We start from the raw sequence: 25,969 nt of genomic DNA, 5'->3' as shown, positions 1-25,969 counted from the left end.
TATAGAGTGCCACAGGAATGACACTAACCCGGAAGTTAGTGGGACACTGGTTGAAGATTAAAACGTGTAAGTGTCATAAATGTTTGTTTAACACAGGGTAGGGCTGGGCAATTTTCCAGATGTTTCCAATTAATTTGAATTTACTTTTTGACGCGGTTTTACTTTTAAATTGGGGAATTCAAGATTTTGAATGGAAGTTCATTACAGTCAAAGCGAATCAGTGCAGATAACACAGCAGGGTTATACGGCATTGAAAATAAATCGGCAGCTGCCCAGGCAAAATTTCTGTAACCAATTAGGCCATATTACTTCATGCGCTTTGTGGGAGAATGGGCGTTTTAGTGAGGGAACCAGTAAGGCGCAAACTTCCGGCGTTGGCCTACAAAAATACATCATCCCTGCTGCAATCTATTTGAACTTTCAATGATGTATGAACTTGATTTGTATGTTTTTATGGATACTCAAACAAGAATAGTTTTCTCTCATAGTTGAGTGAAAAGTGACACTAACAAGCTGAGCTTTTCACCCAAAGTTGGACATTTTTCAAAAGCACGGACAAAACCCACCAGCTGCTGTCGTTCTTGAAAACGGACACTGTATTGAGGTTATTGATGATTTAATTCTAAAATTTATTTTTGGAGTTTCACAATGTTGACCCTATATAAGAGGATAACTTGATGGCATTTTAATGTACAAGTTAATTTCGAGTTACACATCTTTGAGAAATTATAAGAGAAGTTTCATATTTGGCGGAACTTTTTCTTAAGTACTAAAATACAAACCTAATGAGGCTTTCACACAGGACACGGTGTGTGCTGCGCTCTCCGCTGGGTTCAGCGCAGCTAAGATGTTTGTCCCGTTTGAATGCTACGTTTCTATTGGCCTTACAGGTAATCGTCACAGGGCACAGTGCAAAAGTTAAACTATGAGTTGAGCTTTGCTCAACGCAACAACAAATCGTCCTCATGCGGCGCATGCTATTCGAAATGAATGGGTTTCAATAGGAATGCACCGAAATGAAAATTCTTTGCCGAAAACCGAAAAAAGCAAACCAAGGCCGAAAAACCGAAACACCGAAAGAAATTATTATGCCAATTATTAGTACATTTGCTTTTATGGCTATCACTGTGTACTAACTAGGGGTGTGTGACGGATCAAAAGACTCACAGTTCGGAACACATTACAGTTTTTGAGGCACAGATCAGATTATTTTTCAGATCAGCAAAAAGCGGGTGGGAAAAATCGAATAAACAATAAAGAAATTGCAAACATTTATAAAAAATAACAAAGTTGTACATTAATAAGGTCTAAAATTAGCATTAGGTACAGAAATCAGATTAAATTAATCATAACACAATAAATTAAATATATTATTATTTTTAGAGCTATTTGTCTCTTTGTCATGGGTTGTTTGATTAACATTAATGACACAGACTTAAGTAGGTTAATCTGACTGTAATCTATCTATACATACACTTAAGACATAAACAAATGTTTTTATTAGAAAAAGAATACTGTGGAGATAATTTTGTTTATATGTGCCCTATCAATAACAGAGATTTTATGTTTGCTTGTTTTTTTTTTAAACGCGTCTCTCTCGTATGTGCACTGTTAAGGGCACTTAAACGGGCACGTACACACAGAGAAGGAGGGTGAATCTCAAACAGCGCAGCAGTCACTCCACATAAAAACGTTACGTTGCGTTTCATTGCTTTATTCGCCAAATGTATGTTAATGGATTACAGTATGAGACACATTAGCGCGACTCTCTCTAAAGTTTACACATCAAGACATGCTTAATCTTTGCAGACGCGTGCAAACGGCTCGACCGTGAGTGAAACCTGCTTGAGCACAAAGGGGAGGGGTGGGAGACGACTGATCACCGTGAGTGAAACCCAAGCGCACAGATGGGAGGGGCGCGGTTGACATTTATTTTCGGTTGACATTTTCGTCTGGATTTTTATTTCAGCCCGAAACCAATAATGCCATTTTCGCCCGAAATTTTCGGCGACCGAAATTTCGGTGCACCCCTAGGTTTCATAGCGCAGCGCACACCACGTCCTGTGTAAAAGACCTGTTAGGGGGCGTGTACACCCAAGGCATTTACCCCTGCGGCTGGTGTATATTCTCAGTTGTTTTCAATGGAAGCAAATGCTCTTTTCAAAACGCTAGCAGCTGGCGGATTTTGTCTGCGCTGAGCGCCGGCGAGTTGAGAAATTTTTAACTTTGGGTGAAAAGTTCAACTCACTTTTCACTCGGCCATCTAATCACAGTGGAGGATGGACGGAACACTAAACATGTGAAACTAAAACAGTATATTTATAAAAGTGAATATAAATCGAAATAATATATTTAAAAATAGTAATAAAACAGACATTTTTAAGCTTTTAACCCCAATGAGTAAAAGGGTGAGATTTTGAGACAGTGTAATGGAGCTGAGTGGGGTTCTGTCCAGATTGTAGAGCTCAAACGAGAGGCAACAGCTGAGCTGAAGCAAGCACTCATTGGCACCCAGTAGACCCTCCTTTATGTTTGAGGGCAGGAGACGCGCTGCTCTGTGAATGTGATCAGATGAGTGCAGAGCAGGCTCTGTGCTCTGTCATCCTCAACTTTTTACATTTGATTCATTTTCTGACTTTTTGTGAAAGTATCTCTTCAAAGCTTTGCCTTTGTATCCACCTTTGAGGGCACAACAAGGATTATACCCTTAGATCAGAAAGAAAACAAGTGGAAGCTATCTGTTCTTTATTTCTGTGATTTAAGACTCACTGTTGTACAGAAAATCTCGCACTCTGGGATTTGATCTTCTCGCTTTTGGACCACTAATGGAATATCTAATTTGACATTGTGCTTTTGCAACCCGAGACATTCATTGATACCTTTCGACACCGGATTCAAATATGCTGGACACAAACCACTGTCTTCACATTGACACTTCCTCTTTTGAGGATGAACCAATCAGAAACGACCAAGATAAGAGCGAGAGTCCGGATTGTGACAGGAATGCTTATCATAGCCTCAAAGAAGGTGGGCATTGTTGGTGCTTTGTCTACTACCTGTATGTCTTGGAGAATAAAATCTAGTTAAATATTGCAAACAGGTTAAGTTAAATGCGAATTGAAGTGAACTACACTAGTGCTTATCTCCAGTCTTAGCACATCAGATTTAAATATTCTAGTGTCTCAGTGGTGAGATCATTTCTGTAACTGGTTGACCTGTTAGTTGGACCAGTCTTAAATGCTTTGGGGACCATCAGCCAGCATGCTTTTCAAATAACCTGGTTGTCTGCATTGACTTGACGCTCCAAATTTGTTACCTTTTGTCTCAAAAGTGTCAAAGGCATGCTTTCCAGGTCTCCTACTGATTTTTCCAGGCTCTTGTGACAGAAGGAGACTGTTGGCATTTAAAAGCACCTGATTGATTTACAGTAGTAGGCCAGGTTCTTGGAGAGGTGCGAGGGGGCTTGTGTTTCTTCCTCAGTGGGGACAGAAATAGTGGGGCGCGCTAAGGAGTGGGTGGTCAAAAACAGCTGCTAAAATGAAGTGGGAATAGGAAGAATTCAGATGACGCCAAGAAATAGTGGAACTGATTTAAGTGTTCAGTTTGCAAGTGAGAACAGGAACTAGCAACAACAGAGGGGCCTTTACTAAAAAGCAGTGGATTCACATCCTCACAACTGTTCATTCTGACCCTACGTCAACCATTGTGTCAATTACCTCATGGTACTGTATTTCTGGCAGAGGTTAGAGAGAGACACAACAAATATATCAAATACAAGCTGATCTGATCCTCAGACTTGGTGACCGTGAAGGACAGAACAGCTGACTGGTGGACACGAAGCAATGCTATGCGTGTGATGATGTCATTGCGCCAGGACCGACAGGTGTGACTGCAAAGCTTGCCTGCCTCGTGCACCAGCACGCCATCAAAATACATGAGCCACATCCTACGCATTAAAAGGAGAAGAGGCCTGGTTGAGCTGCTTTAGATTAGATCAAAACGAAGTGTGAGTGCTTTATTAGTGTCGAAGAGTAGTACGCACCCTCTTCGTTGTAATTATGCAACTTACACCATACGTTGTGCCATTTCCAATTCAGTTCCCAAATCGCCCCCCTTCTGCCATCCCCTCTCACATGTTAATGGTATTCAGTGCACTCTTTGAATTGAGAAAAGAGTTCGAGTGTGGTGAAACAGGAAGTATGTAAAACCACCCAAACAACTTCAATATTCACAGTCCCTCCCCTTTGGTTTTACCCTGTAGTTTAAAAGAAACAAAGAAAGTGTCCTTTTCAGCCTGTGCTGTCCGGCTTAGAGTGATCTGTATATGCAGAACAGATGCAAATCAGAAACGTACAGCTGTAAATTGTTGCGATCATCTTTTCGATTCTCTATGTTTGAACGCTCTTCCTTTCTCTCCATGCAGTTCTTCAGCTCAAACTACAACAGAGAAGAACAAGAGAGGAGCTGGTCAGCCAAGGAATCATGCCCCGTAAGTTACATTTCATTCATTACTGTATGCCATGCATCACACACAGTATAGGCATTCTCTTGATGCTAATATAGATTGTGTTGCATGAACAATGTCATTAATTTTGAGCTAACAATAAGAAGAGGGTACAGTACATTGTTTGTCACTTTCATGTTGTCAAACTTTGTGTAACATGCCTTATGCATTTATTTAAAACCAGTTTGCTCTAAATGCAAAAATTGTCAAGTTAGGTTAGAGAAAAGGGCTAGCGTGTATCTCATTCAATCACATTTTGTGTCACTAAGTGTTGACTCACTTTTTGTATATTTTTGAATGTTCAGCACAATGTCATTCGTGCTGCTGTTTAATTGTAAATCATATTACCTACATTTCTTGTGACACATGCCAGAATTAAATTCGTGTTATAGGTTTAATTAATTTAATTCACTGTTTAAGCTGTTGTTCTTCTAGCTCAATTGGGAAAGTATTATGTTTGCAACGCAAGTGCCATGGGTTCAATCCCATGTTAAATTCTCCTTGGATTTAATTCACTTTGGATTTAAGCAGTTATGACTACATGTATTTCACATTGGTGCAAATGATATTGCAACATTCACAACCACACTTTCTGCACGAAATCGATGAACGAATTAATTGTGTCACAGTGGTTATGTAGCAATCAACGCCAAGCCAAACACGAATGTTGACATCTGCTCCATGTCAGTTAATGCAGCATTATTCATGTTGCAGGGTGCAGTACAATATAGGTCCAATTCACAGATGCAACTTTGCAACACCTAGTGTTCATGATGTACAGTACTTTATCCTCTGGTAAAAGTCTTGGATCTCGATTGCCAAGGCTCAAGTCATTGTGAAAGGGCCTGTTGTGTTATCAGGTGGATCGACTTCCTCTATTGTTTGCAGTTCCTTATTCTGTGTCGTGCTCATCAGGCAAAGAATTTACAGTCTTTGCACTGTGGGAAGAAGGAAGTGGCCGAGCTGCTATAATTTTTGAATAGATATAGTCAGAAATGACCTTTTTGATTTTAAACCCAAGCATATATATTTATACATGTGCCAGATGCTTATATGCAGCATGCATTGAAAATATATGCATGGTTTATTATTATAATATGTGTGATTGAAGCCATGATTGTGGTACTAATGCAATGCCCTACATTTGAGCTAATGGGAAAATGCTTTATACACATTACATTATTATTGACAGTGGGAGCATTTGGCAGGGTTTTTGATGACAGGTGCACATTCAGAGCCTTTACTACTGCACATGAACTTTGTGGGATTACGTTTAGATTTTTTAACAGTTTAATGTAACTGCACAAATATAAGAATAAGCGTTAAAATGTATGTATGTAAAATGTAGCGCTGATCTAACAAAACATCAGTACTGTTTAAGTTTGAAGAACTCAAATGGAAAAGCCACTGCATCAAAAATGAGATACTAATTAGATATTATATTTTTTAAATACATTCACTTCAAATATGCTTAATCCCGCCCAGGCCATTCAGTAATACTGGTTTGTTGGGAGAATCTATTAAACAATGCCACAACGATTTTCAGCAAGGTCCTCTAAAAGTGCAAGGAAAAAGAATTGGATGAATGACGGCACACGTACATCAAGGTGCAGAGGTTTTTTTTATATGGTTAAAGAAAGTTTTGGGATATTGACAGAATTTCTTAGCCTTTTACCTTTATTCAAAAGGACAGGAAAGACTGACTGGATGTTGAGGGTTTTGCAGCGAATTTTTTTTAAATACCAATAAAATGCCTGAAGTAAAAAAAATTTAAGGTAAGGCATTTCAACTATTGACTAATAATTATCTTTTCATTGACTGAACCTTATAAAAAATGTTAATTTACAAGAAAACTGAGCTCTGCAATTATAAAACCAAATTTTTTGACTGCATGTATTAATGCACCAAGTCACTGTGTTGCTGACCAACCGCCAACAGTCAATCTTCTGATAATTATGAATAAATATCAATGACCTGTGGCCAGTTGCATAAACATAGCCGTGACGTTAAGACTGCGTCTTAAGAATGATTCTGACAAACTATCAGTTAGTTAAGGCTAACCAGTCTTATTATTTGGATTTAGATGAGACCAATCTATCTTTCTATGTAACATGCTTAAAACAGTTATTAACAGTCTTGAAGAAAAGTCTTAAAGTTTTATGCAGTTTTATCTAGTCTTAAAATTTTATGCAACCGCTGCACAATCTGTCTAAGAATCATCGTACCATCGGCCTTCCTGGATTATTGCTTTAACATAAAGAAGCAGAAATGAAAAGGTTAAGAACAGGTCAGGGGTCAGTTTCTGGGAACACATTATGATTTTCCCTTTATAGCACTTAGTGTGCTATTTACAGAGATCCAGGTGCAAACCTTCATATGCAGTATAAATCACTATCCCGTTTACAGTAACTCAGTTTATTCCAGTTCATTAGCACAGTCTGGCTTTCTTCAACTAAGCATAGCATAAATATCCCACAATCCTTAATCGTCTTCTGGTTAGATTTTAGATCTTCCTCAGTCTTGATTTATTATCTTCTCTCTCACCCAAACATCAGGCAGATCATCATGACCAACCCTGCCCTGTGGCTTCAGAAATGTCATCATGTGTTACCTAATCACAGCTCTTAGATCACAATCATTGTTGCATGTAACCCGTATTCATATTGTGTTCCTGTATGGCAGGCACTGCATTAGCAGCACAAAAAGGCTCATGGGTTCGAGCCCAGGATACATACATACTGATAAAAATCTATACCTTGTAATGCACATGAAGTCGCTTTGGAGAAAAGCGTCTGCCTGATGCATAAATGTAATGTAAATGTATATCCACACCCAGTCCTGACTCTACAAACTAGTTATGTGAGGCAGACAAACACAATTGGTGTGTTTTTCTAATTCTGTATGCATAAAATACATTTGTAGGTTGTAGGTTTTCTGACTTGTGTATGAGTAATAAAAAAACTTTAATCCTCCAAGCTAGATGATTTAGAGGTCAAACAAAGTTTTGGCTAATGAGCATAAATAGGAAACAAGACCAGGAAACAACTGATCATCTAGACTATATACAAAGTTTTTCAACACACATTCACACACACATTAACAATTCTGGTTTGTAAGTGATTATTATAAACATATTTTTTAAATGGTTGAGCCTCACGTGGACCTTTTAGGTCTGAAGTATTAGAGGCTGTTTACACTTGGCATTAACATGCGTTTTCGTCACACGTACAAAACGTACACTTACATACACACGTACAAAACTCTGTGCAGCATGTTTACTTGCTAAACAAGCAGTGGACTCCGACATAATATTAGTTTGTGTCCATATAAACTCATAATTACTCCCGCTCGGGTTTGAATGACCACCCCCACACAGTATTCAGGACGGAAGCGGTCGAAAGTGGACAAAAGAGACAGATTTAAATAACAGGTGTAAACGTAATGTGTTTCTCTCGTCCACTTGTGATCCGATCCATGAAAACACATCTTAATACCAAGTGTAAACAGCCTCTTAGTCTCAACCATTTAGATTGATTCATACCTGCTGTCTGCACACAAATAAGCACAAATGCAAGATGATGTTCCTCAGTTTAACAGTATGACCTTTAATTAATGTTTAACACTACCAAAACAGTTCCTACATTTTAAATAGGTTCACTGGAAAGTACGCTAGTAACTAATAATAATCGATCATGAAAGCACATATTTTCTTTCTACTTCAAAATGGGTGATTCTCACGAAATCCAGACTTAGAAGGTGTCCAGCATCAGATTTTTTTAAAAAGCCCTTGAAGGCAATTTTTTTGCACATTAAGGTCTGAAGAATTATTTACATTTTTTAGATTATTATTATCAAAAATGACCATTACCCGCAACATGATATTACATTACCGTATTTTTCGATCTATAAGCCATGTTTTTTTTCATAACTTGGCTGGTGCTGCGTCTTAAAGTAAGGTGCGCCTTGTAAGTCAGTATGAATTAATATAGTCCGGAAAATACGGTAAATATATGCATTTACAAACTCATGTTTCGGTAATGAGAACTAAAAAGTTGTCTAGGTACTATGACAAACAACATTTCAACTTTTATCTGGAGAGAAAAAATAAAAACTGCTTGCCTGGTAGCCATCTTGAGTGTCACAGTCAATTATGTCCCTTCCAACTATTTTTTTTTTTTAAATGTTAATTCATTGAGGGCTTAAACAATCATTGAAAATTGTTGCGGAGGATGAGAAAATTGGTCTTGGACACATTTATATTCCTTTTTATTGTCTCTACATTTACCAATGATCTCCAAATACCACATGTTTCTTTACTGTAAATGTTTATAGTATAACATGCACTGAACTGAAGCTTTTCATATTTTAGATTTTTTAATTATAAATATTTCCATGTCAAAGAACCCAAATCCAGTCATGGACACGTTGCGGTAATGAAAATTTCCCCCTTAAATGTGGAAAAAACAACAAAATTGGTTTGTAAGATGTCATTTGAAATCATGTGCAAAATAGTACATGAATAGATGTTTGTAACTGTATGCTTCTTATTTTGATACTCTTACTTTGCATTTACTTTTTCATCAAAATGTTTCATAAGACCTCATAAGTCTAATTTCGCGACAATCACCCAAATGTTTTTTTTGTTAAGCACGACCAAGTGCACATGCCTATGAAATGGTATAACCAAATTTACATGTATGCATTTGGCAGTCAGTTATATTCAAAGCAGTGCATTCAAGGTATACATTTTGGTCAAGCGTGTTCCCTGGAAAACAAACCCATGACATTTGCACGGCGTATTCAATGCTCTACCAACTAAGCTACAGGAACATCCAAATGCACGTCTATGAGTGAAGAAATCTTACTTTCTGTTTCTGTACACAGCGCTGAAGAGTCCAGCTGCTTTCCACGAACAGAGGAGAAGTCTGGAGAGAGCACGCGTAAGTGATGTTATACCTCAAATTACCATGATTTCTTATTCGTATTTGATTTCTTATCAATTAAATATTTCATGACGACAAAATCGTCATCTTTGTTTGACCGTTCTTTCTCTTGTACTGTTGCAGACGGAGGATTACCTGAAGAGGAAGATTAGGAGTCGGCCAGAGAGGTCAGAACTGGTGAGGATGCACATACTAGAAGGTGAGTATCACAACAAAGGACCTTACAGAGGAAGTGTGTGATTTGTGACTCTGTGTGCTCATAATCTTAACGTCTCATAATCGAATCAAAGCAAGTTTGAATTCAGTCATTGACTTCGCATTGATTTCAATATTTGATCTTATTCAGTCAGTAAAGATATCAAGGTTATATTTTTACAGAATGTTCTTTACATTATAAAGGATGATTTTATGTAGAAAACAGTAAATCACAAAGAAAAGACTTCAGCTGGGTTTTTACATATTTCTCTCACTAGACTCACCATACAGAACAATGTATAATAATTTTTCGGATGTATTCAGACAAATACACAGTTCTGTTCCAAACTTTAGAGATTGGTTGAATGGTTGTTGCTGTGACGGTTTCTTTAAACACAAACAGCAGTGTTTGGATAGCACCAGAGTCATTGTGTTTACATTTTTGGACAAATCTTTGGCTGTGCATTTTAAGATGGGATAGGAGTAAAGTTATTTTTTAACATAAATCGCACCCTTTTTTTACAAAATGCCACGCTTGGATGTATGTATGAAAGCTGACAAATATTTATGAGAAAACTGAGTAGTTATGAGTAACTACCCCTTGACATATTAACATACTTGATTAATGCGTCATTTCTGTAGAAGCAGAAATCGTCAATCACATTAAGCGCTGTGCACTAGCAGCAAACTTGGCAGTAGACTACCAGCAGGGAATTTAGGTGTTATTAACAGAGGAAGCATTTAATCTATTAATGTTCACCCGCAGAGACTTCAGCCGAGCCCTCGCTGCAGGCCAAGCAACTCAAGCTGAAGAGAGCTCGTCTGGCTGATGACCTCAACGATAAGATCTCCCACCGCCCTGGTCCCATCGAGCTCATCCACAAGAACATCCTCCCAGTGCACACGCTTATTGGTTAGACTTTACCAAAATGTCAAAAACAGCACTTATTTTGTGCAAAGTCAGCGATAGCTTGTGTGTGCCACTTGACACGTCATCACCATGAAGTGTTGTTGCCTGTCTTTAAATGCAAAACCACAAAGTGCAGTAAGGTTTTAAAAATCTGATCTAAATCTTATCTTTATAATCCAGTGTAAAATAAAGTATGAGGCGGTTTCCCGGACATGGTTTAGATTAATCCAGCACTAGGCCTTATTAGTATTACAGGGTTCCTTAAATTGTTAAATCTATACAGTCCACGGGTCCTTGAAATCCTTGAAAGTTTGTGAATCTGGTGAAAACATTCAAGGCCCTGGGAAGTTTTTGAAAATATACATATATAGATACGGTCATTGAAAGTTTTCTGGGAAAAAAATCCATATTATTCCCTGTGTAGTGTAGGATAATATCATAAAATTTCTAGACTTTTTAAGCACACTTGCTAAACTGTTCACTTTAAATGCTTATATCTACTGTATGCGAATGTTGATTCATACCAAAATGCTTCTTTGCATAGTTGTGTTTGACACATGAAAACGTCTCAGGTTACGTATGTAACTGTTTTTCCCCTGAGAAGGGAACGAGGCGCTGCGTCTCCCTTGCCATACTTCCTGCGTCCCTGTAACACCGTCTTTGGCAATATTTCAGATAGTGATATACTTCCTGGCTCCCGCGTAACCCTGTCCTTGTCGTTAAGCCTCACCATTGGTTGAATTTGATATACACATTCAGACGCACTAACCCCTTGAGGCGTCCCTAATGTGTCACCCCAGTGATGCAGCGCGAGTTCCCTCGAAAGGGAACTGTAAGAATGTATTTTAAAAGGTAACAGGCTGTAACCTTGCTCTCCCTTGAAATGTTTCCCCACATTTAGTCCTTGAATTTGAGGGTTTTGGACCTGGAAAGTCCTTGAAAGGAATTTGAAGTTAACTAAGGTGTGGGAACCCTGATATTAGGACAGGAAGTAGTTTTCACAAACAAACCTTAAAAAAACATTACTGATGTGCATTTTGAAACAAAACAATGGCACCAGTACAAGGTGTTTTTAAATGAAGGTAGCTCAAACATGCATTTTAGTCTGGGACTAGAATAAAGCCTGTCCGGGAAACGGCCCATATATGAATGAATGCACAATATATAGACCTAGAAGTTAAATTAATGAAGTTTGTGTGTATTGTAAAGAAAGCCTAAGAATGCAGAACAAATTGGTTAGCGCGGTTTAAAAAGAGAAGTTAATCAATTATTAATCATTTGTTTAACTGTTTTAAGTTTCAGTCCTAATGTTATGTCTAACCATATCCATGCACAGTTTAAACGATGTTTATTTTTTCTCACAGGTACAGAGTCTCCAAAGGGTGAGAGCTCCTCATTGGACGAGGACAGTAGTGATGCTCTGTCTCCGGATCCACTGGGTGGTCAGGATTCACCGCTGAGCATTGGCCCTCAACACTCCCCCTCTGATATGCTGAATATGAATGGAGACCTCTCACCCACTCAGGTACTACCTTTGATTTCTAAAACAGCATTGCATTTGTGCTCTCCATACACTAGAGGGCAGCACTGCTCAGCTCTTAAATATATGAAGTGTCCATAATATCCCAAATTACATTATTAAAATGCAAAAACAATTTCATTTCCTCTAGTTTGATTGGACATGTGGCACAGTTTGTATCATTTTGCTTGCCTGTGTTTGTGGTGCTCCATACGGGATGTCAGTCTGTTCACTGGCTTCTTATGGAGCTGCTTTTTATTATCAAGCACCAAATAACCTGTACTTAACCATTGAATTTTCTTCAGTTCCTCACTCATGCCCCACCTCCTGCATTTGGTGCATCCGACTCCTCTCCTTCACAGAATCCAGCTAATGAAAGTACTATAACAAACTGTGCTCGCCCACCTACAGGACAGACAAGGGTAAATTAATATCATTTCAACAATTGGAGTGCCAATTAGAGTGAACTTGGTTTCAACCGACCCTTAATGTTAACTTTATCAACAGTCCAAGTCCAGCACAGATCGGGCTTCACAGCGGCCCAAGAAAGCCAAAGATAACAAGCCCAAAGTGAAGAAACTCAAATATCACCAATACATCCCTCCCGACCAGAAGAACGAGCGCGAGCCTCCTCCTCAGCTGGACTCCTCGTATGCCAAGATCCTTCACCAGCAGCAGCTCTTTCTTCAGCTCCAGATCATTAACCAGCAACAACAGCACTACAACTACCACACCATCTTACCGGCTCCACCCAAGTAAGTGCAACCACACAGGATATCCAACGTTGTGTAATCATGTATTGTATATAACTGTGTAATTATGGGTCTGCAAAAGTAGTGTAGTCGTAATCAGGGCTATGCGATAAAGCTAGAAAAAAGATACTTTTACAGTGTTTTGATAATACAACTCTAAAATTATTTTCAGTTTTTCTGAATTTACTTTTTTACAGTAAAATTATATTTTTTTGTAATTTTACTGACAATAGACCTTTTGCGACGTCACAGTTACGTCACTGCAGGCAGCGGGTGCAATATGGTGGCAGAAAAACAGTGCAAATGAATTACACACAAGTGAAACGAGCAATGTAGAAAATGTCTTGTTGTGCTGTCGAGTGTCAGAATAGGAGTGCCAAAAAAATATGAACTTCATTTTTATAGAATGCCGTCGTCGAAGACACCATTTGAAGATAAACGTAAGTGTTTATGATTGGAGTAAGCCCTTTAACGGACATACTGGAGTAATGAAATCATCCGAAAATCTATTAATAATTAGAATAGAAAATAATTAGAGAAGATGCCCAGCGTTCTGTCGATTTCTGTTTCTTCATCATGTTACGTTTATAATTTGTTTAGAAAGATTTTATATTTGAATGGGTTATACTGAAAAAGCAATAATATCACCATTTATTAAATATTTCATATTTTTTCCGTTTCTATCATTTCTTCTTACCTTATATCTTGTCTTTTCCCTCTTTGTTCTAAAATTATGCTATCCTACTTAATAAATATATAAATATAGCACACACACATGATGTAAAGTGTTATTAATATATAAACAAGCCTATGCATATTAATTTGTATGTTAACATAATAGTTTTATAGTAGTTTTAGGGTAAACACGCAGGCTATAAATATAAGGAAGAAATAATAGAAAACAGGAAAATGATAAAATATTTAATAAATGATATTATATAGAATACATGAGAGTATTGCTTAGTTTTTATATGTACTTTAGTGATTCATACTGTAAAATAATTGATTTACAAATAAAGAACAATACATATACATTACATACATGCACATATATAAGTTGCCAAGCCATTTAAACTTTTCATTTATCTAAAAAATAAACGTAACATGATGGAAACGCTATAAGAAACATTACAATAAAGAGAAACAGACTTCAACAGAACACCGGATCCATAAAAATCACAGTTTAATGCTAAAACACTTCACACCGCTAATGCAGAGCTGACACTTTCTGCCACCAGTTGGGCTCCGCCGACAAAAAACGTCATCTCTGTTTGCAAACCTGCAAATGGTCTATATTTCTCCCAAAAACGGTTTTACAAAATACTGTTTTATTTGCAGAAAATGAAAACTGGACAAACTGGTCAAAATAACAAAAATATTGCTATATTTTCAGACCTTGAATGCTGCAAAGCAAACAAGTTCATATTCATTTTAAACAACAAAATATTAAAGGTGCAGTGTGTAGATTTTAGTGGCATCTAGTGGTGAGATTGCGAACTGCAACCAACAGCTCAGTCCACCAATCACCCTTTACTTTCAAGACAAGAATAGAAAAGCTACGGTAACGCCACAGGACCAACGTGACATCATCTGAGGCAACATAAGGATGAAATGTGCTCTGTAGAGCAGTTTGTCCATTTAGGGCTACTGTAGAAACATGACACAAAATTGTGATTTCCATGTAAGTGTTTGTAGATAACCTTACCATTCTAAGGTAGTAAAAACAATACAGTTCATTATGTAAGGGATTTATATTCAGCAGCCATTAAGGCTGTCATACATGAAGAAATGCTGATTAAAGGCAAATCTGGAGTGGTAGCTTAAAGGAACAGTATGTAGGATTGTGGCCAAAACTGATATTGCAATCACAAAACTTGTGGGTAAAACTGGTACTGCAATCACACAACTGGTGGCCAATACACAAGATGACAACATAAACATCAGTTGAGGGCTGCAACTGAACTTTTTAAATGACAATACCCTGGGCAGACCACTGTTGTCAGTGAATTAAGTATTTGAAATGAACATGATTTCTTAATGTCTAGTGACATATCAGGGACATTTTATGATTAATTGATATAAATTTCTTACATACTGTTCCTTTAATTTTTCCAGATCTGTATTTTATTAATGGTTATCTGTATTTTTCCAGACTCCCTACTGATAAGCCGCTACCATCCACCAATCCTGGCCCCTCCCCTTCCCAGACTGTTTCCACCTGTTCCACAGTCTCATCCAATCAGAATGGGCCTAATCGCCAGAGCCAGTCCACAGTGGACGGAGCCAAGCCCAGCAATTTGCCCGCCAACCTGGATGAATTCAAAGTGGGCGACAATTCATTCAGTCTTTCTACAACATATATATCATAAAGCTGTTCTGATGGTTTGTTCGTCTTTGTCACAGGTTGCCGAACTTAAACAAGAGCTCAAATTGAGAGGGTTGACAGTATCAGGCACTAAAAATGATCTCATCGAACGACTGAAAAACTACCAGGAGAAGAACAACGCAGCAGCGGCTTTAAAAACTGGGCTGGCTCAGTCACATCAAGTCTCGGTTCAGTCATCCGGTCAAGCAAAAGATGTCAAAATGTCTGTCTTTCCTGTAACGCCCACTACCAAGGTCCACTCCACGCCTCAAATTATGCGCTTTAACAGCACTAGCTCCTCCCCTCCTGTCTCTCCCACCCCCTCTGACCGCTCCCTGGCTGGATTAAGCCCAGATGAGGCCAGCTGCAATGGAGATGTGTTTGGAGAAATGGTCAGCTTGTAGGAATGTGTACATTTAAGACCAGTTGTGTTTGTGTCAGACCTGCTGCTGTATATTAACAAAACTTGTCTCTCTTCCTTAACAGGTCAGCTCACCCCTCACCCAGCTTAGTCTGCACCCCTCTCCAGACCATCCCTCTCCAGTTAAAGAGGAGTCTCTTGGGCAGATGCAGTCCTGCTGCAGCTTTTCCCGCTCTGGTCTATTGCCTCAAGAACCAGCGTTATCTCTAGACAAAGATCAAATGCTTCAGGAGAAAGACAAGCAGATAGAGGAGTTGACACGGATGCTCAGACAGAAGCAGAGACTGGTGGAGACGCTCCGTTCCCAGTTAGAGCAGGGTAAGCGCGGAGCAGCCGCAGAGACTGTAAACAACGTGGTTAATGCTGAAATATCTTCCCTTCCCAATGGTGTGGAAGTGAAAGTGAAGGAAGAGGTCAAGGAGGAAATGGACACATCTGAAGACCTGCAAGAGCAGGTCCAGTCTCAGAAGAAGTTGCAAACACCGTGTTCACAGCAGACACTTTTCAAGTTGCAACAGATTCATCGGTTACAGCAGCAGCAGCAACAACAACTGCAGCAGCAAGTGCTGGTGGACCTACCAAACATACAGCAACAGAAAACGCAGTTATTGCAAAAACAGCAAATGCAAACGGACCCACAGAAACTGCAGCTGGAGCAAGGAAAGACACGGGTACTGCAGCAACAGCAGCAAAAGTCACAGTTGTTGCAGCAGCAGAAAACACAGTTACAGCTTCAGCAGCAGAAAATGGTGTTACTTCAACAGCAGAAGACACAGTTACAGCAACAGCAAAAGACGCAGCTGCTGCAACAGCAGCAAAAGACTGAGTTACAGCAGCAGAAGACAACAACGTTACTGCAGCAACAGCAACAACAACAAAAGTTGCAGCAGCTCGTCATCCAGCAGAGCCAGAAAAAGCAACTACAAGCCAATCAGAAGCAGCAGCCGAAGTCACAAAATCAACCACAGCAGCAGTTACAGACACCACAGGTAAGCAATAATTTCTTTTCTTCTACTGATTATGATATTTGCCATTGTTGTAATTATTCCCCTGTTTTCACCTAATTTCCTTTACAGGTTTCGCAAGTGTTCGTCAACCAGCAGTCTGGTACTCAGATCACCACATCTTTCCCACTAGATCTTCTGAAGGCTCACACCACACCCACTTTGGTCACTGACAGCAATGGCAACCGCTATCTGATTGCTCTCACCAGTAACGGTGTGGACAGCTTGACCGTAAAATCTCCTCAGAGCAAATCAAACGGTCGCATTACTCTACAGGTGCCGCCCTTAAGCATTCCTTGGGTTTTAATATGATTTTGTTTGCAAATATATCTTTAATATAAGTACTATAAAGGTTTTTTTATGTTTCAGAGATTACAGTCTTCTCCTACCAAGCTCCCCAGTCAATCATCTACTAATGTCGCCAGTTCTGCCAACCAGTCACAAGCTGTCAGAGAGCCCGTCACCAAAGTATGTGGATGTGCACATGAGATGTCTTCGATTTGACTAAATCTAGAGTGGTTTAATTGAACATTGCTCTGTCACCCTTAGGTTCAGAAAGTGGGGCTTCACCTGGAGACCACAGCTGTTCAGGAGTCCAGCCAGCCGGTATCTGCTCCACCGAGCTTTGAGCCGTTCTTCAGCGAGGAATCAAACACACTGAGCAAACCTGCCTCACCTTCTCCATTTACGGTATAACGCTATAAGATCAACATAACGAGTCTCATCAATCAAAACTTTACCATAATCATAATTTTTTCCCTCTTTTCCTTGGAAAAAATACTAACTGCTATTTTCCCTCTACCCTTCATCTCCTCTATTAGGAGGAGGTTTGCCCAACCTTTGATCGCCACACTTTGTTCACCCCTTCCTCCCCAAAGCCAAATCCTCAGCGTTTCAAAGTAAAGCCTCTTCTCTGCTTTCTCTTTTTCTCTGCTTGCACCGTCTAATTTTTAGTAATGTTGGCATTTTGCTCTGATTACAGGAGAACGTCTCCAACAACCACCAAATAGATGACCTGTTTGAAATCCTGATCAAGAGTGGAGGTAAAGAAACGGCTCTTTTGGAAATCTTAGGCCGCATTTACACCTGGTGTTAAGATTCGTTTTGGGTGATCAGGTGAAATGTAATGACAGTGGGTTTAAGCATGTGTACACACAAATTTGTCTGTGAGCTGTGAGTACGGATGTTTTCACAATTAAATCGTGATTCAACAAAAACTTTCAAAATGTCTTCTAAATGTATGCAAAAATTCAAGAAAACCTAAAACCACTCGTACGCAATGATCACGTACACTATAATTAAATACTAGGCTATAATTATAATGTTTATGATAATGTTGATATATAAAATGTACATGATTATATTTTATATTATAATATTTTCTGTATTATATTTTATTATACATGATCTATATTATTATTATATACATTATATTATACATTTTTGTAGCCTACTTACTTTTTCTACACATATAAAGAAGATGCACGTAATGACAAATCTTCACGCTTTCCTTCCTCACTTTTTAAATCTCTATATGAAAGCTTCTGCTTAATGCCTAATGTAAATGTAATGTAAACGTAATGAGAGGTCCAAATGTCAATCACTTGATCTCCTGTCTGTTTTATTTTAGATACAGATGCGCATCTCTGTCATATTAATTAAATGTCATATTTGTTAACGCATCTAGTACTTATTTAATGTTACTCCGTTTGGTGGACCCTTAAAGGGAAATTCCGCCTTGAAATGATCCTAGGGTTAATAACAAACGTGTACCGAGTTCGACCGTTCACTGGAGTTTGTTTTCATGCTAGTCTAACGTGACCAGTGTTATTGCTAAACGCAAATTAGCATGTTATGGTAGCCTTCGGGGCATCAGTGCATTAAAAACGAAATCGCTATGTCTATACTACTAATAATGCTCAAAATAACCCCACACTTACACTGTAGCACAATGAGGGTCTCTATATGTAAACCGAAGCATTGAGAACTTTGCAAGTGTACAGGCAGTTTATTAAAAAGAAACATTTACCGTTCACGTCTGGATCACATATCCATGCGGGCGCCATCTTGGGAAAACTAAACTCTCGCGTGAAACGTTGTTGCCCTGAACAGGTGTTGTGCTTTCACGCGAGAGTTCAGTTTTCCCAAGATGGCGCCCGCATGGATATGTGATCCAGACGTGAACGGTAAATGTTTCTTTTTAATAAACTGCCTGTACACTTGCAAAGTTCTCAATGCTTCGGTTTACATATAGAGACCCTCATTGTGCTACAGTGTAAGTGTGGGGTTATTTTGAGCATTATTAGTAGTATAGACATAGCGATTTCGTTTTTAATGCACTGATGCCCCGAAGGCTACCATAACATGCTAATTTGCGTTTAGCAATAACACTGGTCACGTTAGACTAGCATGAAAACAAACTCCAGTGAACGGTCGAACTCGGTACACGTTTGTTATTAACCCTAGGATCATTTCAAGGCGGAATTTCCCTTTAAAACCCTTATATGGTGCACGCGGCCGCTCATGTCGAACACTCCAAATTCACTTACATAAGAAAAATATAAGAAGAAATTAATGTGCGTACGCACGTGTTGTGAATTAGGCGGTTTTCGTTAGAAGTTCAAGTGTGCATATAAATACGAAAAAGTACGCAATTATTAGTAAATGAGACCCAATGTTTTAAATTTTACCATCACATGGCTAAAACTTTGCATAACCTGCAAAGATTGGATCACAAAATGTTGGGACCTTAAGTTACTTCACCATCCGCCCGTGATCACCTGAAACATATCCTTATTCCAGTTGTAGAGATTATATTAGACATATATAGTTTCATTTACTGTATACATGGCAGTTACAGATTAAAAATGTAAGTGGTTATTGTTTGTCTCACCTCACTGTTATTTTTTGAACCAGAAATCTCATCCGGATTTAAAGCCAGTCAAGACCCCTCCCTGTCAGACCTCCATAACAGCCCACCCACTCCCTCCCCACCTTCTTCTCCACTCCACCTTTCGCAGCCCGCACATCACCCCGACCCCACCCATTCCCAGCAGCTCCCGGACACACAGGCCAGGCCTTGCTCCGCAACCGGACGCCTTGAGGATTTCCTAGAGAGCACCACAGGGACTCCTCTTCTCGGCGTGGAGCCGGACGGCCCGTTGACTTTGATCGATGATCTCCACAACCAAATGCTGAGCACTTCCAGTATTCTGGACCACTCCCCATCTCCAATGGACACCAGTGACCTGAGCTTCTCGCCCCACACAACCAGCCTGGACTTTGAAGACCCCACCCTTGATGGCATGGATTGGCTGGACATACCCTTGGGAGGAGGGGGCAGTATTTGTAACAGTGGTGGTGGTGGTGGTGGTATGGTCCTAGCTCCTCTGAGTTCACACACCCCACCCAGTGTGTTCTCCGCTGACTTTTTGGACAGCTCGGATCTGCAGCTCCACTGGGACTCCTGTTTGTAGCTTTTGATCTTAATTGCTTATTGACACACAATTTGGCACCTTCAACGTTACTGTGTATAACCCGTACACAAAACACTCCAGACGCACATGCTGTTTCTTGAGCTTTATTTTTCATCGTGTTCCACTAGATTGCCGGATGGTATTGTAATGGTTCCTGCGTCTGATAATGTAGGTCCTCTTAAGCACTGAATATTAAGCTTTCATTTACCCACATCACATGGCCTTGTCGCCTTTGCCAACAGTGAGACCAATCTGGACCTTGCCACCAGCTTCCCATCTCTCCAGGAATTCCACATTTTATGTCCTACAAATCTATTTGTTGGTCTAGATATTAGACCACTGATCTGCATGTACATACACAATCCTTTTGATAGGTTATTATAACTGTAAGCACACCAGTTTGAACAATTTTCACTGGAAGAGGTGAATAACCCTGCATACATAGTATTTTGTTTACTACCTGTTTCAGGTAAGCTATGAGAGCTGAAATATTATATGAGGTTACATTGCAGTTCTATGTATTTCCTCTTTGACCTCTCCCTCATCCCCATAGCTTCATACAATCACATTTGTTCACACGAACAAAGAATGGGGGCAGTATATGAGATCAGACCCCTCCTTATATCTCCACTGTAAACGTTTTAAGCTGTTGTACCCTTCGGCATGTTAGTTTTACCGACTTTGCACTTAAGCCGATCCGACTGGTGCTCTGGTTTAATGAAACAACCCAATGCAGTGGGCTCTGCAGGGAACCAGGTTTGGTGGCGTTCACCAGATCTCTATGCATTGCTGTACTTTAGGTTCATGATATTTCTGAAACCTTTGTTTAGCCCCTATGATTGTAGCGATTATGTGGTGGAGGTCAGTGCTGGGGGTTAGGTTTCAGGAGTATTTGGAACTTATTTTTTAAAAAAGACAACAAAATAAAATAAAAAAAATGCTCTGTGAGTTTGTTTGGTTTTTTACATATATAGGGCGGTACATTCATAAAGAAGTCAATGCCATACATTACAAAGTATGTAATATTAAAATGATATAATGCATTTAGAAATTAAATTTATAGTTAAAACAAAAATTGCCTCAGCATTTACTTCATTTGTCTGGTAACATGAAAAATCGTATATGTTAATCACAGTTTAATATAATAAATGCATAATCACTGCCTTCAAATCCGTAGGGCTTTCATGAAAACCGAAAAGCTACACATAAACCATAGTGATTTAGATTGCTATATGGGAATATTATAAATGTGGAGGTTTTAACAGTTTTTATACATTTTTATGACATCTCTGTACTTCAGTTTCTCATCAGATTTCAGACTATTAGGTAAACTAAACGGTATTGGTTATTTTTTTAAGGAGGAGCCACTCAATATGCCCTAACTACCTGTTTCAGTGGAAATTATAACACATCAGACAAAACAGCACATTTCAGGCACATGAAATTTGAGTTTTTACTGCATTGTGGGCTTTTATTATAGGCCAAAGTGGTCGAGAGAGACCCAAAGCCCAAAGTACCTTCACAAATTCAGAAATCACTCACTGCTGCTTTTTCATAGCATTTTTCATAGCATGTTATAGGATTTATAAAATAAAAATTAACACAATAAGGCTGTGAGAATCATCAGTAGGTGCCTTTATTTTGAAAAGAGACACTAAAATGTATTATGGTATGAAGTAAAAATCCAAATGTTAAAACACTGTCAACATTTTTCTGATGTTAATTTATTTTTTCAGGCATTATTTTAAGTTTTGTATTTAAAAAAAATTGATTTTCCGATTTGGGTTTTTGTGGTCGTCTTTCAAATCGTTGAAGAGCCCTTGTTCAACTAGTTAAAACATGTACACTGTGTAGGCTACATCAGAAACGTACAACAACGTTACAATTAATAAGCTTTTTGCAAGCACTCCTCTTTAAATGTTTTTTTAAATAAATTTCAAGTTTTTAGTGAACATCTGTATAAATATTCAATACAATAGTGTACATGGTCACAGAAAGTATCAAACGCGACATTTGAAATGTATGAAAAGCAGAAGCAACCAGTTGGCAACGATGGTTGAAGAAAAGCACTCAGTACAGAAAAACTGAAATCACTTGTAAGTACATACATTTTGAAAACTACAGATATTTTAAAAATAGATATTTTAAAAATATATAATGCAAGCGCTGTTTCAAATCTATCCTGTACCTTTCGTACCAATGTTATTGCAGACGGTTAACACAGTCAACTTGAAGTATCATGATTCCAGTCAGTTTATATCACTACTGTATTGAAGCAGAGCTTAGTTTCGATACACTGTTTCAGAAGTAAATGTTTTGGTAAACCACTCTGATGGTGTGATGCTAAGTGTGAAACGCTAGTGCTTGGCTGGCTATGACAGCTATGCCATACAAAGCCAAAGCGCATTAACTACGCATTTGGTCAAAATTGAGTTAAGGGTTGAAATGAGCTTTTTGAGATCTGTTGTGTCTTGTGACAAAGTCTCTAGGTTCAATTTTGTCGCATTTCAGAGAAACGTGTGTGCCAAAATTGCAGTAACATGTTTGACTGGCTGGTGTAAAAAAACTTTAAGGTCATTTTTTCTCGGTTTCAGTGTTTGCGTACTGCACTTAGCCTTTGTAGGCCATCATGATATTCTGCCATTGCATAGCTTGTTTTAAAGAATTTAGTTTATTTTCACTTTTTCCAATGTCCTGGTGGTGTATTTCATATTTTGTAACTACTCAGTATTTTACCAATACCATGCTTCTTTTTGTGCATCATTTTGCGCAACCTTGCGCCAACGAACGTTTATACGCGTTTGTCTCGTAAATACGATATATTCCAATTGACTTTAATGCACCAGTATTTACGACGTCATGTGCGTTCAAGTCAATTTGGATATATCGTATTTACGAGTTGAACGTGCACAAACTGAGGGGGCAACCTTCCGATCTCTCTGATGAAGCCAATACGGAAATGATTTAAACTGCAATTCATCGACTGGCCGCTTGAGGCTGGCTCCAAAAAAAGTCAATTCCCATAGACCCCCATGTTAAAATGCCCAACTTTACACCAGAAAATAATATGTTTACAGCCTGGTACAAGCAGTGTTTTTGGTCTATATAGCTAATTTTGCCCCTTCATGACAACTGTGAGGGGGGTGATTTTTTTTGTACCTCATCCGTTTAAATTATATTTAGCCTTAAAGTTCTGCATAATTAAGGGCGTGGACACTTGAGTGAGGGGTGAATTGCCACTGCTGTACCTAAAATCGAGCTAGGCGGGCATGGTTTGAGCAACCAGCCACATCAGCTTCACCCATGTCCAACCCCTTTACCCATTTTTGGTTATCCGCAAGTGATTTGCGGTGACGCGCGACCAAGATGGCGACGGCAAGCAACGCCTACTTTAAGCATCAAAAACGATCTTCACAAACCAATGGGTAACGTCACAGACACTATGTGCATATTTTTTACAGTCTATGGCATAAACCCTACCGCAAAGTCGTAAAAATGATTGGGAAACTTAAAGCCCTGAGTTTACAATTTGGGGGCGTGTTAGATAAAAACATGGGCAGATTGTCTGTTGTTAAATGTTGTCAGACAACAAAATAACCTGTCTGCACAAAATGTCACATCACTACACTATCCCTTCTCTTTCAACTGGTTTCCCAGTCTGGCAAAGCCGGTGGGTCATATGATCTTCCAGCCTGACCAGCTATACTTGACCAGCTTAAAAAGTGAAGAAAACATGTCTAGACCAACTTGCTACACCAGCTAAAACCAGACTGGGAGACTAGCTAAAACCAGCTCACCAGCTTTTGCTGGTTTTGGCCATTTTTTTTCAGTAGGGATATAAGTTAATGGCTGTTTCTCAAATATGCGTTCTTCAGCGCTTGTGTCCTGGTGTCATCATTAACCGTCGAAGTTCAATTCCGATTCTCAAGTACAGAGGACGCATAATACCCGGATGTGTTCTTGATATCGAGGATGCATCGAGTGGAGACTTGCACGTTGAAAATGCTTAACGCCCCAGAAGTCACTGCGGCAAAATAATGGCGGAGGTCAGGTAACCAACAGGAAGATCGCACACATCTCAAATCTCACAAGTGCGTTCTGTGTTCTCGCGACCTTCTAGATGTTTCTCAATGTCAAGGAAGGATCCTCAGAAGCCAGAATTTTGAGGATGCTACGTCATCGACATACGTCAAAGTACTGTTCCATTGTTGAGTATCCTCGGAATTTCAACCAAGGACTGAGTCCTTCGTTCAAGAAATATCCCATATACAGGAAAGGATGCTTATGTGTAGCTTTCATGCTCTTCGCTCTCTAAAATTACCCACACTCCTATGAGCGCAGCGCCGAAAAGCACACCTTTTCACTAGCTGCGTTTACATGGACATTTGTAATCCGTTTAAATGATCAATCTGAATAAAAATGCTCCATGTAAACACCTCAATCGGACTAAAAAGTGCCAATCTGATTAAAAATCTAATCCGCTTGTTAGGGGTGGTTTATACCTTTTGTAATCCGCTCAAAAGGACATGTATACGAATCGGATGGATAACTGAAACTGGGATGCTCTGCGCATGTGCCATCTTTTCTTTTTTTTAATGGCGGTTGGCAAACCCACTGAAAGGTGCATTTCCGCCACCTACAGGACGGGAGTGTGGAGCATATGCACACGTGCAATGACGTAGAATTGCCGTAATGACATGTGACGCAAATAACTTGAGTTTGTTTTGTTGAAGGAAGTCACAAGAAGTGATTGTCTTGTTAATCTTGTTCCTATTATCCGTCCAATTCCCCATAAAGTGGTACAAGACAGCGTTGTCCGGTCAGTCCATGATTTATTCTCTGATCCGCAAACGCGTGTGTTTGGACTCGCTCTCGCGAACGGTCCCTGCAGCACCGCCTGAAGTAAAATACACTTTTTGGGCACACATGAATGGGTGTTTTTGCTGTTGCTTTATAATCAGTGAGGCACAAAGCAAATCTTGAAACAGCGTGAAACTATATTTGTGCAATGTGCGCATGTCAAATTATCTTGTGTCATATAAACATGCACATCAATCCGATCACATTATTAAGTGTTCATGTAAACGCTATGATAGGATTTATTAATCGGAAGGATTTTAATCCGATGGAGGCAACATGTGTCCATGTAAACGTAGCTAGTGACATAATGACGCAATTATGTACACTTGCTGCTAGCCTGTTCCATTTATGTGTTATCCGAATGCTAAATAGGAGCTTTGCATAGCCTTTGAAAGAAGTGACTTGGAAGGACCAGTCCTGCCAAGGAAGTATCCTTGACCTTGAGAAACACCTTCTGAGTTCGTTTTTCCAAGGTCGCCTGGCAAGACCAATCTCCACGAGAACACAAGTCTGTTCTTTGCGTTCTTAGAATTGAGAAACAGCCAGGATGTAGCATTATAGTATATTTTAATAAATTACATGATAAAATGGCAAGGTTTGGTTAATCAAAATCTTAAAACTCTAAATCATGTTAAATTTGAGTGTGTACGACTTTATGGTGGCGTTCAATCGCTACGAAATATCCACCATGACTTAAACCAGGGGTGGGGAACCCTGGTCCTGAAGGGCCACTGTCCTGCAGAGCTTATTTAGTTCCAACCCTAATTAAACACACCTGAAAAATCGTATTCAAGGCTTCAGGATTACTTGGAAATGAAATTCAGGTGTGTTTGGTTAGGGTTGGAACTAAACTCTGCGGGACGGTGGCCCTCCAGGACCCAGGGTTCCCCACTCCTGACTTAAATGCACCATTAGTGGCAGCGGGTGACTTCTCTTCTGAGGGGCGCGCATTCAAAATATGTGTTTGGAGTGTCGTGTGTATTGCTCGTCATTCCAAAATACATGTTTGTTGGGTCATGC

The 25,969-nt window shown here is 39.3% G+C and overlaps 1 protein-coding gene across 5 annotated transcripts in view; it reads left to right on the top strand.

Moving 5' to 3' along the window:
- The window catches only part of mrtfab (myocardin related transcription factor Ab), a 97,953-nt gene extending 76,924 nt beyond the window's left edge, over positions 1-21,029 (top strand). For 3 of the 5 annotated variants that reach the window (XM_073866875.1, XM_055175899.2, XM_055175902.2), the window contains 16 exons: positions 4,424-4,489; positions 9,389-9,444; positions 9,571-9,646; positions 10,409-10,555; positions 11,917-12,077; positions 12,377-12,493; positions 12,579-12,826; positions 14,976-15,147; positions 15,227-15,580; positions 15,675-16,598; positions 16,686-16,889; positions 16,983-17,081; positions 17,163-17,303; positions 17,435-17,512; positions 17,596-17,656; positions 19,530-21,029. In XM_073866875.1, coding sequence (XP_073722976.1) covers positions 4,483-4,489; positions 9,389-9,444; positions 9,571-9,646; positions 10,409-10,555; positions 11,917-12,077; positions 12,377-12,493; positions 12,579-12,826; positions 14,976-15,147; positions 15,227-15,580; positions 15,675-16,598; positions 16,686-16,889; positions 16,983-17,081; positions 17,163-17,303; positions 17,435-17,512; positions 17,596-17,656; positions 19,530-20,089 — 3,405 coding nt within the window. In that variant the 5' untranslated portion in view covers positions 4,424-4,482 and the 3' untranslated portion in view covers positions 20,090-21,029. Of the gene's footprint in view, positions 1-2,597; positions 3,028-4,423; positions 4,490-9,388; positions 9,445-9,570; positions 9,647-10,408; positions 10,556-11,916; positions 12,078-12,376; positions 12,494-12,578; positions 12,827-14,975; positions 15,148-15,226; positions 15,581-15,674; positions 16,599-16,685; positions 16,890-16,982; positions 17,082-17,162; positions 17,304-17,434; positions 17,513-17,595; positions 17,657-19,529 lie in introns of those variants that run through there. The other 2 variants (XM_055175900.2, XM_055175901.2) reach the window with 2 other exon arrangements.
- The last annotated feature ends 4,940 nt before the right edge of the window (positions 21,030-25,969 follow it).

This window comes from Misgurnus anguillicaudatus, chromosome 4 (genome assembly GCF_027580225.2).
Source record: "Misgurnus anguillicaudatus chromosome 4, ASM2758022v2, whole genome shotgun sequence".
NCBI lineage: Eukaryota > Metazoa > Chordata > Actinopteri > Cypriniformes > Cobitidae > Misgurnus > Misgurnus anguillicaudatus.
The sequence above is the reverse complement of the archived record's forward strand: the minus strand, read 5'-3'. Positions and strand labels throughout refer to the sequence as shown.